Source organism: Triturus cristatus, chromosome 4_1, assembly GCF_964204655.1.
Source record: "Triturus cristatus chromosome 4_1, aTriCri1.1, whole genome shotgun sequence".
Taxonomy (NCBI): domain Eukaryota; kingdom Metazoa; phylum Chordata; class Amphibia; order Caudata; family Salamandridae; genus Triturus; species Triturus cristatus.
This window is the reverse complement of record NC_140585.1, coordinates 1,334,501,101-1,334,516,599: the sequence shown is the minus strand read 5'-3', so window position 1 is coordinate 1,334,516,599 and position 15,499 is coordinate 1,334,501,101. Positions and strand designations below refer to the sequence as shown.

The 15,499-nt window shown below is 45.1% G+C and overlaps 1 protein-coding gene across 1 annotated transcript in view; it reads left to right on the top strand.

Moving 5' to 3' along the window:
• Positions 1-15,154, top strand: part of SEC22B (SEC22 homolog B, vesicle trafficking protein) — a 176,972-nt gene extending 161,818 nt beyond the window's left edge. The window contains exon 5 of the mRNA XM_085654812.1: positions 13,142-15,154. Coding sequence (XP_085510938.1) covers positions 13,142-13,296 — 155 coding nt within the window. The 3' untranslated portion in view covers positions 13,297-15,154. The remainder of the gene's footprint in view (positions 1-13,141) is intronic.
• The last annotated feature ends 345 nt before the right edge of the window (positions 15,155-15,499 follow it).

Here is a 15,499-nt window from a genome sequence, read left to right as displayed (position 1 = left end):
GTGAAAGAAAACACAACACTTGGGATAGTGCGTAGTAGTCTAATATAAGTTTAATGCAAAAAAGTCAAACAGCATTCGAAGTAAGCCAGGCAATTGCTATTTCAAAGGACTAGAACTTCGCCCTCAATCAGCTGGAGCATGTAATGTCCTTGCGTATCAATGTTTCATGAATAAACTTATTGGCAATTCAAGTGAATAGAGTGGAGAACATGTGATAGCATATAGATAGACACTAATGAACCGGTGCCAGGATCTTCTTGTGGAAAGAATGCACGAAGACCATGGCTACCAGATACTTCCAAGAGCTGACTCTGCTATTCTCTAAAATCCATGCTTCGCTCTGCCAAATTCAGAACATGGTTACACTTTGCTGGAATGGTTCAGCAGAAAGGTGCAGTGTGCAACACAGATCTGCAAAACTAAATTTGATTTGAAATGCATGCAAATGCCCGTAGATACTAAAGATTCAGTGGTCTTCAAGTACATACAGAAATGAAACCGCAATTGAATAAAGAAATGTAGCAGCACACTTTCATGCGGGAATTTGTATTTTTGTTGCAAAGATGTGAGCATTGACTCGCATATGTAGGTAAATTCATTTTTATCAGACCCTCCCTTTTTGGCCAGGAGGTAAACTCCCAACATCAATTCAATAGCTAACAAACGTATTGCGTCAGGTGTCATTTCTTCATTCTTCACCATCATCAAATGTACTCGGCGGATAAGCAGGTACAGCTCCTTCTTTGTTGAAAGCATGGTGGATGATGCCCTTTATCAGCTCCTTTAAAGTAATTATGATCAGAATGCTTGCAATCACAATTTCAATTTCTGAATGTTCCTGACAACCAAGACCAGATGCCGCTCAAGTTCAAAAGAGCTTTTGAATCTTGTGTAATTTCTTCATATTATTGTTAATATGGTCTGTATGATTTTGTATAATAAGTTGGGTGTTAAAGGAGGTGTGTACAACACTGAGAGCCCACAGATGTCCAGACTCCATTTGGCTGCCGAGAGGTTATCTAAAGCCATTCTATTTTGCAAGTGCATGGTTTTCATGTGCATCTAAATTGTGAGCTAAGCCTAGAGAAATGGTGGTGCTATTGGCTACTACTTCCATTGTCTTGGCATTACGTCTAGTTCTTGGATGGTCTACACTATAGTCGGAAAATAGATTGGAAAAGAATCTGTTCATTTCAGAGCTCTCGTGGCTCTCCCACCATCTTTGGGGAGGGTGAACAACAGAATGTCTGACATTTGGGGGCGGGGGAGGAGAGTTTTGGCAGTTGTGTAAGCAGTGCCATGGCATGGATCTGAGTCCCTTCCTCAACAAAAATGCCCCTGGTAAATTATCCAAACAATACGGTTAAAGGTTATCTGGACAGAATCTAGGAAACCTGAACAGTTTACCCAGAATGCTACCTTTTCAAGTTGAGAAATCAAGAAGCATGTTGGTGAGAGCAGATGTTGCTCTATTTTGCTTGAACAGTACCTTCTAGTTTTTATTCTGAATCATCATTATTCCTGTAAATTCCTGTAGAATGAATCTTATTAAGCTGCTAGGCTTCACCTTCATTGTTCTCGGGCCTTTGTTCCTCTTGCGCTGCAGAATTGTATAGAACCACTGCAGAACCTCTGCTTTGATGGACATACACTACTTGTTAACTAAGCTCCTCACTGTTGGAATCCAAAAAGTTCAATTAAACTTAAACTCCCAATCAATTTATTAATTAATTTTAGTGCAGAAGTTTAAGTCTGTCTTCTAGGTTGGCCCTTTAAAGTCCCCAAAAATTGTACTCACACAGACTTGCTTTACATACTACTGTAAATACTGGAATAGATCTATAGACAATGGCTAACATTGGATTTTTGGACATTGATGGGCACAGGTGTTCACAAACATTACATTCCCAAGCATAGTTCTGGCCTTGGAAAACCTGTCATTTTTGTACGCATATATAATAGACTTTAAAGGTAATAAAAAGTAAACCTGCATGCACATTGTTGCAAAAAAAAAAAAAAAAAAAAAGCACGTCAAAATACACATCATAAAAATTAATAATAAATACATGAATGAGAAAAGAAATGAAATCCAACAACGGAGTAAGAGTCTCTAGGCGTAGCGGCACATGTACACAGACAGTGAAGAGAACCACCAAACTCCCCCTTGTAGTTGCTGCTCCTGACCCTTGCAGGTCTGTGTGTTCAAGGCCCTCCACCTGCAGGCACCCACCTGCTCATCCCTGGTGGTCCAGTGGGAAGCATCTCTTCTCTGCTGCTGCTTTGCCCTCTGCCTTGTTCTCCTCTGATCTCTTTTACACCGTCCTTTAATCTTTTTTGCTTTTTAGGTTGAGCCTGTAGCAGCGCACATGCGCTGATCTGGCGAGACTTTTAGTAAGGGTCTTTTTTTAAAAGCTCACCACACGTGCGTGTGTTTTGTTTTTGTTCAGAGGCTATTGGGCTTTTCGTGCGTCTTTCTAAGAAAGACAGCATGCAATTGGGCAAAGGCGGGTGCATGTCCCGCCTTTGCTCTGCCCACGACCTATTGTTTGCGGTTACCCGCACAGGCACAATCTGTTTTGAATTATCGTGCCCATACCCGTGCGTGATAATTCAATACCGATGTCTCGCTGTGGCGCGCGCGCGTGCACCACTTGTGTGCTTGTTTCACGTCTTCATTTCATACTTACTGTTTTCTCGGTTTTCTTCTGTGGGCCAGGATACCCAGGTGGCCGCACACTCCATTTTTTCCCCCCGTTCTAGCTTGAAATTTGAGTTGACTTGTTCAGGAGACACAGAGGCCTTAGAAGGTAAAACTGAACTCGCATAAATTCGAGTGCGGCGGCAGACAGCTAAAATTCGATATAACGACTATTAAGTAAACTTATTTTTGTTTTAGGGTGAGTGCCCCTGCTCCCCTCGATCCCTTTTCCAAGCCCAGACCCCCTGTAAGGCACTTTGTGACATGGGGTTTGACCCCTAGGTTAATTGCAAATGCAATTACAGGCATTTGAAAAGAATGATTACAGGAAATCTTAATCTCTCTTGTTTCGAGATGGTCATGCAAATGAAGAAGGCTAATCCATTGGAAGGGAATGATCGCGGGGTTTTTTCTTCTGCTTTCTAGGTGTTTACAAAATCTCCCCTCAGCCCCATTCCTTCTCCCCCTCCCCTCCACCTCCCCTAGAGTATTATTCGCTCAGCATTCCATTTTGGAAGATTTACTGCAGGAATTGAAGCAAATGATGACAAAGTGTGCTCTGGAATGGCTGGGGGAGGGCCCTGGATGTTGGAGAAGCTGGCTGCTGCCACCGTCCACTGCAGGCAGGCTAGGAAAGGCATCCTCCGTGGCCCATGTTACAAATCGGCCAGCAAGTAAAAGTTTCACCAACTTTTAATGAGGCCCTTTCAAAAGTTTTTATACAGAGCCGACTCAAAGGTATTGGAGCTCCTTACATAAGTACGTGTTACATTACACAAGGACACCTTCGCTTTAAAAAAAAATTCTATGTAGGCTCGAGGATTGGGTGATATGCTCAAAATCGAGGCTGTTGAGCCGGCGCCGAGACTCGAGCCTGGCGTCCCAGTTCTAAAGTCGGAACCTCTAGCCTTAACGCCACATCCTTTCCACAGGATAGCGAAAACTTATTACCGTAGGCCCTTAATCTGCAAGTATACTACCCAGGTGTTCTAGCAGCCCCCTACAACCTACATTGCGTACAATCTTAACAATTCTCTTGTTGCGTCATATCCATTGAGGGCTATTTCAAGTTTAGACGTACTCGAGCCCTTACTTGTTTCATTGCCTCGACAAAAGATAAATAATGTTATATTAAATAAAGAGTTCCTCTACACACTTATGAAAATAAGGAATGAAATGAAGATCCGGTCCTAAGTCATTGCCAGAATCGACAGGCCTTTTCTACAGTGTTTATTTCATAATGTAATACGCAGTAACACTTGTTCGCCACCTGTTAAGTTTCTAATCTATCACGGAGAGTTTTTCGTCCACTGCGTCTAAACACAAAGGCCCCTAGAGTTCACGGAGGCCTTGGACATGGGAGGGAAATTAGGAAGTTTGGACACAAACAGCAGAAAGCAAAAAGTAAACCATGTTCCAGAAGACGCATCAAAGCTACTTGCACAAATGCGGCCTCAAAATGGGCTGTTTGATAAGTTTGCCTAGTTCGCAGCACCCAAGAGAGTTTCATCTTTTGGCCAGAACACTGACTTAACTTGCGCTGTCTGGCTTGTTTTACCGCATTGAGAGCCAGGTTTCTTAAAGGTAAAGCCCAACAGGTTTTTTTGGGATTTGCATAGCCCCCGATACATAGAGCCATGACGATCGAGCCATGTTATGTTTTCACGTGTAATTTCCATTGTTTTCCAACTTTAACACTTAACAATCGGCACTCATCACTTCCCCTTCTCTATTTACGATCATAGGTGACAGTGCAAGAGTGGCGTGGGTTACTTTGTTACTTGACGTCTTGTTTTTCACTGGAAATAACAAAGTAACCTGTACATTGTTTCATCTTGGAGTGTGTCGGAAGGAGAAAGATGGCGGCTGCCAAGTGGTATCTACCGGCGGAAAAGACAACTGAAGGTGCCCTAATGTTAGCCCATTAGACAAGACTCCTGTTTCCTTCCAGGCTGTGTATTTAGACCTGGCGCCATTTGCAAAGTTAGATTGCAGTGCACGTTTAGGTCACGTTACTGGTGGTAGTGTGAGGCGGCGCGCAGCGACAGCGCAGCACGTTATCTCACCCCTGGCACTGGGAAGCGAGTTGATGGATGCCTGTATTAGGGGCGGTGGAAAGAAAGGTAAACATTTAGTTCACAGAGTTTGCCATTTGCTGTCGCAGTGTTCGCAGGGGGAGGAGTTATCTCTCGTAGATTAGCCCCTGTTTTGTCTTTGTTTTAGAGTGGTGTTTCTGCACGTAACTCCCCTCAGTGAAACCTGAAATCCTGAACTCTGCTTTCCACCCCCCCCCCGCCATTTTGTATGCGCACACCTGGAAAAACAAGCATTGGCATAGCCAATAGGTCTCGCCTTTGGGACCATTTAAGTATTTAGTTTTGCAGCACAATAGCCTTACTGCAACAACATTAACTGTTGCATGGCTAAACACTTATAAGGTCCCAAAGGTGAGACCTATTGGCTATGCCAATGCTTGTTGTCACTTTCTTTCACTTTTTCTCTTTTTGCGCCTTTTTCTCTCGTGTCCCTGCTGCTTCTGCTCAACCCTCACGACACTGCCGCCCTCCAGCGCTGCTTTCCTGTCTACCAGCTGTCCAGCCCTCCCCCTCACACTACTTAATGGCGGCCGTGCCGCTGGCATGCTGAATTCATGCCAAAGGCAAGCCCTTCTGTGCCTGGACCGTGCCCAGTGCCAGGGACCCTAGTCCATCCACCGCTATGAGTCTAGCACCCTCCACGCCCTCAACACCGGACACTCAGGACCCTTTCTCCTGCACAACTGCGCTGTTGCCGGCCTCTGCATACTAGACCCACCAACAGCACGAACCACCCAACCACCTCAGATGTATCCTACTCAACACCCGCTCCTTTGAAAGACACACCGTGGAGATCTGGGACCTGCTTAATTCCATCTCTCCCCAACGTCGCCTTCCACAGAAACCTGGTTGAACTCCAGCTCAGCCCCGGACATCGCAACCTCCATCCCCGACCAATACAAAAAATGCCGTATTTTCATACGGATGGGAAAAGAATAGAGGTAGTGGACTCCTTCCACTATTTGGGGATCCTCTTTGACATAGATTTGTCATGGGTGAAACTGATGGAAGGAATGAAGATGGTGATGGAGAGGGGTATCATTGCTGTAAAATCGTTTGCCAGAAAACTAGGTGCTAAACCCTTATTACCGATAACAAATATTTATCAGGCACGAGTAAAATCAGCAGGGACTTACGGCGCTGGCGTTTGGGGTGTGGTAGCACCAACACCATTACAAACCATTGAGAACAAATTTTTTAAGTCTGTTGTGGGTCTTCCTCCCTCTTTCCATAACTGCATTTTGCATGCGGAATTGGGCTTGCCTTTTATTTCAGATTATATACTATTAGCACCACTCCTTCTTTGGCATTCAATCTGGAGGAGAGAAACAGTGCCACTCACTCAGTTAATAATAAGGAGCTGCATAGTCATGGATAAGTGGAAGAGGTCTAGACTGCTCAGTAAATTAGAGCTGGTATTAATGGAGATAGGTCACCCGGAACTGTTTAAAGACCCATTGGCCTGTAAGAAAGTTTCTAAACAGAAGGTTACTAACATGTTTTTGCTGATGTCTGAGTACAAGCGCAAGGAACAACATAAAGAGAAATACGTTGTCAGGACATACTGCCTCATTCCACCGTTACTAGAGTTTTTTTTTCTTATTTAGCGAATGTGAATAGGCCGCAACATGGATTTATATTGCTGAGGTTTCGTACTAACTTGATCCCTCTCATGATAGGCTATCCAGACAAAACATATAATCACTCGGATTTAAGCACATGTCCATGTGACAACCTATCGCCCCAAACAGAACTGCATCTAGTCCTATTTTGAAGGCTATACGAGAATGAAAGGAAAGTCTTCCTCAAACCAAATTTAAAGTAAGGGAATTTTAAACAGTGCCGTGTGGCACTCTATTTTCTAAAATCATTACCTGACCCTTTGGTTTGTTACTCAATAGCGTCATTCCTATGGGCCTGCATGAGGAAGAAGAAGGGGAAGGCGAATAGAACAGTGATATGAACTTATCTGATCTAATTAAGCACAAATCCCATAGATCAGCGAGAGACTTAGTACATGAAATGATTTTAACGATATTAAAGCACATATGTTTTCTCTTTTTCTTTAGAATTATTGCTGAAATGTTTGTAATGTTAAAAAAACAAAATGGTGTATAATTTTTATGAAAATATATTTATTTGTACATTTATGATCATTTTAAATCTGATCAAATAAAGAGAAATTGATTGATTGATACAAACTCATCCACAAGGACTGCGTCAACCGACCGGCAGGAGACATCACCATCGTACACAAAGACTCCGTCCGCCTCACAACCAGCTGTGACGACGAGTCACCCAACATGGAGCACCTCCACTTCCAGATCCAGACTAACCCGAATGCCAACCTCCGCGGCCCCCTCATCTACAGACCTCTCAGACCCGCCCCATCTTCTGCAAAGCCATAACTGACTTCATCGCTCACCACGCTCTCGCCTCATTGGACGACATCCAACTCAGTTCCAACCTAGACAACCTCGAAGACCACAACACCTCATCCCTATTGGAGAACCTCACCACCATCGGACTCAAACAACAGGTTTCAACACCAATCCACTCAGCAGGAAACACGCACAACCCCATCTTCACCACAAGCAACATCTCCATCAGCCACACCTCCGAGCCCCACTGGGCCGACCACTTCTCCTTCACTAAACCTATCGTATGCCACCACGCCCACTGCAGTCCTTGCAGAATTTGGACCAAGGTCACCGAAGACCACCTCACCGCCTCCCTCAACAAGATGCCACCACAGACACCAACACCGCTGAATCTCTGACTGTGCCAACACACTGGCCCCCCTCAGAAAACCCTTAGGCAAGTAGCCTCCAAGATGGCTAGCTGGTTTTCCCCTGCCCTCCAAGTGTCCAGACGCACATGCATACGGTTTGAGAAAAAATGGAGGAGCAGCAAGATCACAGCAGACCATGCAGCCATCAAATCCACCGTCACCACACACCACCGCCGCCTCATCAGAACAGTAAAGAAAGAAGCCATCGAAGAAAGCATCAATGCCAATGCACACAACAACAAATAACTCTTTGCTGTGGTCAAAGAATTCGCTAAACCCAGCAGAGAGCTAGCGGACATCCCCCTGTCTCAAGACCTCTGCAACAACCTCACCACCTTCTTCCACCACAAGATCAAGGAGATCTGACAGCTTTGCAACCAAAGACTCTCCTACCCCACCCACAACCACCGCACTCAATGGCTCCAGCCCCCAGCAGACCTTGACCAACTGGACTACCCTCACCTCTGAAGACAACCTCTGGATCATGAAGAGCATCCCCTCCAGAGCCCCCTCGGATCCCTGCCCTCACAACATCTTAAACAGAGCTAGCACCTCAATCCCACCCAAACTCTGCCACACTATCAACAGCTCCATCAAGTCTGCAACCTTCCTGGAAGACTGGTAGCACGCAGAGATCAACCCCCTGCAAAAGAAAGCTTCTGTTGACACAATGGACCTCAAGAACTACAGACCCATCTCTCTGCTCACCATCCCAGCCACAGTCATCGAGAAAGCCATCAACGCCCTACTCTGAGTTCATCAAAATGAACAACATCCTGGACCTCTCCCAGTTGAGCTTCAGAAGCAACTACAGCTACTATCCTCACCACCACAGACTACATCCGCACCCTCCTCGACCAATGCAAGACTGCTGCCCTCATCCTCCTGTACGCTTCAGCCGCATTCTACACCGTCTCGCACCACACTCTATGCGCAAGGCTCCACGATGCTGGCATCCGTGACACAGCCCTAGAATGGATCCACTCCTTCCTCACTGTCCGAACGCAGAGTCAGACTTCCACCCTTCAACTCAGAACCCACAGAGATCAGCTGCAGAGTGCCTCAGGGATGCGCCCTGAGCCCCACCCTCTTCAACATGGCCCCGCTTTCATCCATCTTCAGAAGCCATGGACTCAACATAGTCTCCTACGCCGATGACACCTAGCTGATTCTCTCCCTCGTAGACGAACCCACAGCCTCCAAGAGCAACTTCCACAACAGGATAAAGGCAGTCACCAGCCGGATGAAGGATAACCCCCTCAAGCTTAACTCAGATAAGACCGAAGTCCTCATCCTGGGCTCCTTCCCCTCTCCGCCTGGTACGACTCTTGGTTGCCCGCAGCACTTGGAATCCACCCACACCGACGGACCATGCACAAAACCTCTGCATAATCCTGGATTCCTCGTCCTCAATGAACAGCTAAGTTAATGCTGTTTCGTCCTCCAGCTTCCACACGCTCCGCCTCCTTTGTAAGATCTTTAAGTGGAACCCCACTGAGTCCAGGAAAAGTGTCACTCGTGCAGCAGACTCAACGCAACTCTATGCCTCCACCACCTTGGAACCCCCCCAAAAAACTGCAGACCGCCTCTGCCAGACTCATCCTGAGCATCCGACACGGCAACCTCATCACTGGCCACCTAAGAGACCTCCACAGACTACCTATCAACAAAAGAATCACCTTCAAGCTTCTCATGCACACCTACAAAACGCCCTCAACCACCACCACCACCTTTCCTTCTACGCTCCCACCAGACATCTCCGCTCTGCGCAACAAGCCTGGCCACCATCCCTCGGATCCACAAGACCACAGCTGGAGCAAGATCCTTCTACCTCCCTGTGAAGATTTAGAACTCACTAGCTCTGCACCTCTGGCAATCCCCATCACTGCTGCAATTCAGGAAGGACTTCAAGACCCCAAATCCCCCCTCCCCCTCCATTCAGCACCTTGAGACCCTCATGGGTGAATAGTCGTGCTTAGAGAGTACTGACTGATTAATTGATATACATATATCCTACTGTCGGTCGTCAGTAGGTACTTACAACCTAGTTTCTTCAGGAAGAGCATTTTTTTTGTTTTGCCAATAATAACGAATCTTAACGAAATTTTCTAAACATATACTTCAGTCGGATCAATGCTCTGTTAAAAGTTTCGAAGTGATCTGTCCAGCGGGGGCTGAGAAAAAAGGGGGGCCCCAAAACGCATTTTTCCATAGGGATTTTGAACACGACAACAGCCCGATCCGCTGAACGGAATTGCACCAAATTTGGCAGAAAGCTAGATATGCTTTTTGTGATTTGGTGTCCATCTGTTCAGTAGTTTTGAGATATTAAAGGGCAAAAAATATAGATAACTAGGGATGCGGATCCATTTCATTGGACTCTCTAATCCACTGTCCCTGTGCTGACATCTCATTGGCTGCCAGCACTTCTACTAGAAAATGTTGGCAGATATCTTGGGGCTCGGTTTGAAGCCAAGTCCCCAAACAAACGTAAAAAATAAAGGAGGGCATGGTAGGAATACCCTGACCCCATAGGACTTGCCAAGGGTTAAAAGCATTTTTTAAATTCAATTTTGAAGCCAATTTGCGGGTTGATTCGTGGCAAAATTGAAGAAAAAGACGTGCAGTCTACTGCGTGTCTTTTTCAGGAAGCCTCTGGGTGGGCCAAATCCTGGGGACATGTAAAAAATAAGAGGGGTAGCATGAGGCCCCCCCCTCCAAGGGTTTATAAAACCCTGGGGATCACTTCCTGCCCGGGGTATTAATAATAAATTATGCAGGGGCCACACGGACCCCTCGCAGACCTGGGGACTGCCACCTCGTAGATGCTATATAGAATCAAATGGTGGGGGGTGGGGGACAGCATGGACCCAGCCCCAGGGACCGCCACCTCCCGGAGCTCCATATACAGAAACGGGGAGGTGCATCTCGGACCCCCTGCGCACCAGGGACCGCCTCCTCCCCAGGGCTAAATTAAAAGCCATGTAGGGGCCTTGCAGACCTCCGTTGCCTGGGTACCACTACCTCCCCGGGGCATAACTTTGACAAGAGGGAGGGGGCCATGCAGACCCCCTCATGGGCCATATATGGCCCCAGGGACCACCAATTCCCTGGGGCAGGCCCAAAAGAAAGGGGGGACGCCCGGGCCCCCATCTTAAAGCCATACACGGCCCTGGAGACAGCCACTCCCCCAAGGCAAGCTCTTTCTATGTCCTGGTGTGCCCATCCCTGGGACATGGCGGTTTGCTATTGCTTGGCAGGGGCTTTACCACTCCTGCCAAGCCATAGCTAACGCTCTGTTTCTAGCAAGCAAGACCATAAAAAATGCTCATGCTTGCTAGAAGCAGAGCAAAATTGCTTCCACAAATGGGGAGCTGCATGTTCAGCAGCTCCCTCTCTGTGAAAGCAGTGCTGTCTCCCATAGGAGGAAGGGAAATAGCAGCGACCGCGGGGGCCTTCAGGCTCCCACTGCGGTCCCCAACAGATGTGGATGGGATCAGGAAGCCCACAAGAGAGGCTGGGCCCCGTGGAATGGGGTCCCCGGGCCATAATCAGCCAGGAGGGGGATGCTTGTCCACCCTCCCTTTAGTTTTTAAAATAAATAAAAGTCCAGGCAATGGGGGGATGGGTTCCCCGGTGCCCGAAACCAGCCCGGGGAAGACTGCCACGCAGCCCCCCTCATCCGTTCAAAAAAGGCCCTAGGGGATGTGGTCCCTGGGGCTGAAATTGGCCCTGGTAAGGGGAGGTCATGTGGGCCACCTTCCCTAATGCAACAAAAGATTTTTTTTAAAGAGACGGCTCGGTAAATTGCTGGAGGCCCCGCCCCCTTTCACCACCACTTTGCAAATGCGCCTCCTGGCACACTACTAGTTGGGTGATGAAGTCCATTTGGATGCCGAGGGTCCTTGGGGGGGGGGGGGGGGCAGCAAACCCTCCTGTTACCTCCAATAAGTCCCACACAGCGAGATTGCTGAGAGGTCTTTGGAGGCCACGCCCCACTTTCGACACCACTCTGCAAATGCGCCTCCTGGCACACTACTGGTTGGGGGATGAAGTCCCCTTGGCTGATGATGGTCCTTAGGGACCAATAAGCCCTCCTGTTACCTCCAGTAAGCCTCACACAGTGGGATTGCTGAGAGGTCTTCAGAGGCCATGTCCCTTAATCTACCACTTTGCAAATGTGCCTCTTGGCACTACTGGATGTGGAAGGATGTCCCCTTAGATGCCGAGGGTCATTGGGGGCCAAGAACCCCTCCTGTCACCTCCAGTAAGTCCCACACAGCGCAATTGCTAAAAGCTGGTTGGAGGCCCTGCCCCCTTTCCCAACCACTTGCAAATGCACCTCTTGGTGCACTACTGTTTGGGGGATGAAGTCCTCATGGATGCTGATGGTCCTTGGGGGCCAAGAAGCCCTCCTGTTACCTCCAGTAAGTCCCGCACAGCTGGATTCCTGAGAGCTAGTCAGAGGCCCCATCCCCTCTCTCCACCACTCTGCAAACACGACTACTAGTTAAAAAACCATAGATCACTGAAAAAAACAAAGGTAACAGGGACGTTCTAGTTAAGCTTAGATTTCACTCATACAAAACCAGTGGAATTCGGCAGTTATAGTTACCAGAGCTGACTATAACTTACACACCCTCAATGCACTGCTTATGACCTAACATATTACATCACTCATGACATGGTTAGTAACATCACTGATGTTTCAAATGACATCACTGATGGCATCATAAGCTCCAAGACCTTACTTCTGAAAGCTAAGAGATTCCACAAGAAGAAAACTTAAAACCGACATCTGGGATTGCCCCGAGAATTTGGAACACATTGCTTCCTGAAGTCTGATTGAATCCCTCGACTGTATTCTTCAAAAAAGAAGTCAAAGCTCTCCTTATGAACAAATTTCTTCCCTAGATTCTGAAATACCTTTTTCCTCAACCACACGCATGACTACTTCTCACCGGTTACCTTAGTGTTCGACCTATTAGTCCTGACATTACCCTCCCTTTTCTCAACACTGCGTGATCCTGCAGTTTTCTGGACTATGATATTTTGTTTGTATTTTTTTGTCTCCTCTTCTCTCTGAACTAAAACTGCTAAGTTTCTATGGTTTTGTACGAGTGAAATCTGAGCATAACTTTAACATCCCTGTAACCTCTTTTTTTTCAGTGAGGAAAAAATATATAGAGATGTGTGTGTGTGTGTGTGTGTGTGTGTATGTATATATGTGTATGTATATATATTTAGATATATCCTTTTTTTTAAAACACAAGACTGCCCTGGACAGTCCTAATAAGGCAAGTGGTGCGTTATGCTAAAGTTTCTGTACATGAATGTTTCATGGTAAACCTATGTGAGAATATAAGCTTTATTCAATGTGCTATGTTATATACATTATATTGTAAGCCTTTCTTTAATGCGTTGCTCTGGAATGTTCAAAATATTTGCCTCCCTGGCTCTGTTGCTACCAAATTATGTTCAGAATTGTGTATCTGCAAATTGCCATTTTTGCTTCTTATTTTAATAACTTACAAACATATATGTTTGCTCCAACAGCATTGGATTCCAAAGCCAGCAACTTATCAAGTTTGTCCAAGAAGTACCGCCAAGATGCAAAGTACTTGAACATGCGTTCCACATACGCAAAACTTGCTGCCGTAGCTGTGTTTTTTATCATGTTAATAGTGTATGTGCGCTTCTGGTGGCTGTGAGTTCGAGCTGCATTGCTTCAAAGAGCAAAGATAAGAGCACATGGAGGGCTGGGTCAACGAAGAGATGCACATCGGATTCAAATAAAACTACCAGCTACTTCGCTGTCACCGTGACTTCATTGAAATCTCAAACCATTGTATCGATTGGCTTAGTCCAAAAACGAGCTCATAAACTTGCCTTTCTTTTTTTAAAGGTCTGACTCTTTCAAATTGTGAAGACTGTTTAAAAAAGAGTGTTGCTTTCCATCACCAATAATTGTTTATAAAAATAAGTTTCAACTAATGGTAAGAGCTACTTGCAGCAGAAAAAGCTTTGCGCCGAGGTAATTGTGTCCAGTGTGGTTGTGTCTAGTGTGTCAAATATGCAATGTTCCTGTCAGTAACATCTACTGCAGAGTCTGCCGCAGGATTTGTATTGATATATATATATATATATATATATACATATACATATACACACACACCCCACCCCAACCCCTGTCAATCACGTTTTCTTCGTCTAATACTTGACAGCCTGATTTGCTTTAGAAAGCGCTGGGTGCAGCTGGATGATCGTGCCTTTTCTTAACACTGCGCAAAGTGTCCTGCCTCTATAAAGCTCGGTGGTATATAATTGAACAATTACTTAACAAGCACGACTTTTCTTTTCCCTGTCATGCTTAAAACAGTAACCTTTTTTTATTTAAAAAAATCAACTTTGAGAGCGAGGATGGAAATGTTCAATCTGGCCAAAAATCTTTGTGCTTTGTAGCAATTAACACTTTAAAGCAGCAGTTCTACCCGGTGCTTTAAAAAATGCTTGATCTTTTGCTTGTTTGTTGCTGTTTATGCCTCTACGTTACAACACACTCTTCTTTTTACCATGTTTACTACATGTATGGAAGCTTAATAGTTTTGCAGAGGACAGTTCAATAAAGGGCACATTAGTTATTTGGTCTACTCTCACAAATGAATTTAAAAACATTGGGAGGGTAAAGGATTGGAAGTACTTCTGGTTTATTGAAAATTGTTGCAGGGCATTAGAAAATCTTCTAATTGCGGGCAACGGTGAAGCTGGAAAATTGTATTCATGCTCATTGTGATGTTATTAACAGATAAGTTATTTGATTAGCTTTAAGTAATTGAAGGTTCAGAGAGAAAGATATTTTGTTTGCTCACCATCAGAACAGGAATGCTAGTGACAATAGCATAGCTTACAGTAAGACAGTTGGGGCAGAAAATAACTACTGGAAAAATGTGAAACCATTGATGGGATACAAACGTTAATGGATCCATGCACGAAGAAAGAATGCCCACGTGTGAATGTACTATTTCTGAACATCTATGACAAGGACTGAACTAGTATGCAGTCGCTCCTATGCACGGCAAACAAGTCGGTGTCCCCTACAAACTCTGTAGTCTTTGGATCCCTCCATTTTGCACTTTACTGGAAACACTAGAAATTGTAGTCTTAACTGTAGACATCATAGCTTGTATCGTGCTTTATGTTTTTAAATATTTCTGATCAAACCAATGTTGCTCTCCTACAGCACTGTCTGATCACTGACAAAAAAGTATTAAAAAAAACCCAGAACAACAAATTTGAAACTGTTATTGTCAGTACCCAGAGTTTGCTGAATTGAGGTGCAGCTGTGATTTGTATTTGAATTACAAACCAAAAGCAGTAATTAATATGTAGGGATCGCACAGGTACATTTGCATTAAAGTGGCAGGAGTTGAAGTGAAACAAGATCAGCCCTTCTTGCCATTTTACAGTCTGTTGCTTTTTTCTGTTGTAGACGATTGTACATTTTAATTTCCAGTAAATGTTGTAGTTGCTGAAGAAAATCTCAATCTCGTAATAAAAAATAGAAACCAAGGCTTCCTTTATTACTTTATATTAAGTCTTAGTGTGCAGTTCATGATCAGGAGACTGACTAGTACTGAAATAAACATAGAAAGAGTTACATTGTGGGGTTTGTTTTATCAGCAGTCACGTAAATTGAAGCTTTATTTCCCGAAAATTGTTTTGAACGTCTTCAATTAATTTTACATGCTAAAAGCTTCAGGAAAACCCTGCTTTTTTTCTTAAGTTTCCTTTGTTTGGACCAAGCTTGAATAATCGTTTATATTTAAACTTTGTTGGAATGATTAATGCTTCTCTGAGTGACATAGACTTGTGATTTTGATAATCCTCGAACCTTTATTCGGAGGATGCCCAATG